Raw genomic sequence first — 2879 nt, forward strand, 5'->3', positions numbered from 1 at the left:
AAGGATTGGTGCCCCACAGGGGTTTGACCTGGGAGAGATGCGGAAGAAAAGGGGGAAAGGAGAAGTAATGGGGTTATGTCGGGACTGCTTGCTTGGTCCTTTCTTGGGACCGGAGCCAAGCATGTCAGCATCGAAAGGCGGAGTGTCATGCGACCCTGGAAGGCGCTGAGACAGGCCCGTGGTCGCCTCCCTACTTTGCTTTTTGAGCATTGTTTCCCCTTTTTCTTGCTCCTTCAACCTCCCACATTCTTTGCTTACGTGAAAGTCTGTGATTTTTTGATCAGGGGCGGCGGACGTCTGAGAAGCGTACACCTGCCAAGAGAAATATATGGATTTCGGAAACCGCCCCTTCATTTTGTAGGCGACATTGGCACCGGAGCCACGAACGAGCTGCCCCCAGTACACGGCGTTGGGATCGATGAGCCCAAAATGAGTGTAGTTGATCTGGAGGGGTCAGGCCGGGCAGGAAAAGGAGGGAATGGAGGTGAACCAAGAGGCCAAGTAAGGGAGCTCACGTATCAAGAGCACCTACCGCATATTTAGCGTGCCAGTAACAATGTGGCCAGCTATATCCTCTTGCCACCTCATTAGTATCGACGTCCCATTCAATGGCTGCACGTTTGTCGTCTTGGTCGACAGTGGGGAATTGCAAAGCAGCGACAGGAGGGCGGTCGGGGGATCCGACCGTGCTTCGGATCTTGGGGGTTTTGGCTCGCCCCTCGGCCCTGTCTGCGCCCCGGGTGGGAGAAAAAGCGCCATCTAGATCGACTATGACTTGGTCTTTGGTATTTGTGCTATCCCTCATGCTATTCGTGTCTTGGTCTTCACTCGAATCAGCATCCGTGCTACGTAAAAGCTTCTGAGACTGACCTAAGGAGGATATGCTATGCGTTGACACGGTCAAAACACGGACGAACGCATTGAGTGAATAGTATTATTGAGTATAATAGATATGTTTATATAGTAGCAAAATGTCAATGGCGACAAAGTATATTGTCAGAGGTATACGGGAGAGAAATGGCTTCTCATTTTTTTGGTCATTAGCAAAAGCCCCGGGTCTCTTTTTCTCATCTTCCACTTAATTTGTAATTCCATTAAATTTGCGTGAATAGAATAAGTGTGAATTGAAGCGTACCTTGTGAAGCATAAGAGCCCCACCATTGCTCTCAAAGTCCTCCGCATGATTGCCTAGTAAAGACGCTCGACAGAGGATTTCCTCTGGGTTGTCGCCCTTAATTGGAGGAGAGAATTTTGGATGGTAAACATGCTTATACTATGCCCGCAGATGCATGGGAAGGTTTTGGTGCCAACCACCACTTTGATCCACCAAATGGACCGTAGGCTGCCGCACGGCGGGGGATCTCAGGGAGCGCGCATCGGACGTGCCCCTCGGCAAGCTGAAGATGCCAAATGTTAATACGCCTTCCCCCAAAACCCAACAATAAGGATTAGCAAATATAGCAAGATTTTAAATAATATGCATCGTCACATTTTAGATGTGCGGTCAATGAACCCGCAACGAAAAGACGCAAAAGACATGCACGACACTGGGGTGGAGGCTGTAGTTCTTCAGCCGTTTAATGTTTGAATTTTTGAAATGCTGGGACCGGGATCCTGAAAAGCACTCAACATGGAATGTCCACTTTTCATGTCTTCAAGGTTCGGTACTTCCCTTGTTTTTTCATGCAAAGTAGTCACATGATACTTTGTTAATATCATGGCATGCATGCCTTCTAATATTGCTCGTTTGAAAACGCAGGTCAGACTAGTTCCAACTAGATGGAAGTCTACCAATTTATTTGTCCCATTAACACCAAGTACAATTGTTTCGAAGTTTTTTTTTCTTTGTCGACCTCTATCATGCCATCACACCTTTCAATGCGTCCTGAGCGGCGGCCTTGGCTGCGTCGGCGGTCTTCGCTTGCAGTTCCTGTTGCATGGTCATAATCTGGCGAGGGAGGAATAAAGCAAACCAAAAAACGAAGAGATCATGAGTGCACACCCTTGCCTTCACAATTAGCACAAGCTGATCCAGCACGTAGACATGAGAAAACAATGTGCACCGTGGACCGAATGAGGCGTTGTTTGAGGAGAGCCGTCCATCCAGAAGACGATCAACGCGCCTACGACCCTAGATAGTCAAGTACAAACTCTCAGGGATCCAACAAGGGCTTGTACGTTTCCCACGCAATGCTTCGCATAGTATACAGCTTCCACGTGCACGCTATTGAAAGAATTGTCCTCGCAGAGAACCTGAAACGATTCATCTTGACAGGATCGTTCTCATATACTCAGTACCCTTTCTCTTCTCTCTCTCCTTTTCTTCTGTTTCTCATTGCTTCTTCATTTCCTTTTTCGCATTTTTCAATGAACGATTTTCCTCTAGATATATTCACCGAATGATGTACATACCTTGGTGCCTAGCTCTTCCGCATCCTTCTGCTTCCCCTGAATTTTTTGATCGAAATCCTCCCTGTTTCAAACAGACAGAGACATTCATGTCATGTCGCGCGTTTTCCCCGCATCGCTCGCCTCCATTATTCCTCTCCCCCCTCATCCCCCTTACATTGTACTCTTGATCAAGTCCAGCCGTTTGGCCACATTTTGCTTCGCGTCTTCCAACTCAACGCGGAGAAGCACTGGGCCCATCATCTTGTAGACATTCTCGCCCGCTTCCAAACCATCCAATTCCTGCGTAAGGACACGTTGACGATAGAGACGCGTCAACAATTTTTGTCGTTATCACAACCTGCATCGCGACCCAGGTCCGTTTGTACATTAAAAGCAACAGCCCACTGCCTATCAAGCTTCTGGCTCCTCAAGTCCCCCGTCAGTATGCATGAACCCCCCCCCCCCCCTATGGCGACAATAGAAGCCTA

The 2879-nt window shown here is 48.3% G+C and overlaps 1 protein-coding gene across 1 annotated transcript in view; it reads right to left on the minus strand.

The window, feature by feature from the left end:
- Positions 1-1578: 1578 nt before the first annotated feature.
- NGA_0515800 (ke2 family protein) overlaps positions 1579-2879 on the minus strand; it is a 1518-nt gene continuing 217 nt past the window's right edge. The window contains exons 2-4 of the mRNA XM_005855977.1: positions 2567-2691; positions 2413-2473; positions 1579-1948 (exon numbers count right to left, since the gene is read on the minus strand). Of these exons, the coding sequence (XP_005856039.1) occupies positions 1859-1948; positions 2413-2473; positions 2567-2691 (276 nt within the window). The 3' untranslated portion in view covers positions 1579-1858. The remainder of the gene's footprint in view (positions 1949-2412; positions 2474-2566; positions 2692-2879) is intronic.

This window comes from Nannochloropsis gaditana, assembly GCF_000240725.1.
Source record: "Nannochloropsis gaditana CCMP526 unplaced genomic scaffold scaffold064, whole genome shotgun sequence".
Classification (NCBI taxonomy): domain Eukaryota; class Eustigmatophyceae; order Eustigmatales; family Monodopsidaceae; genus Microchloropsis; species Microchloropsis gaditana.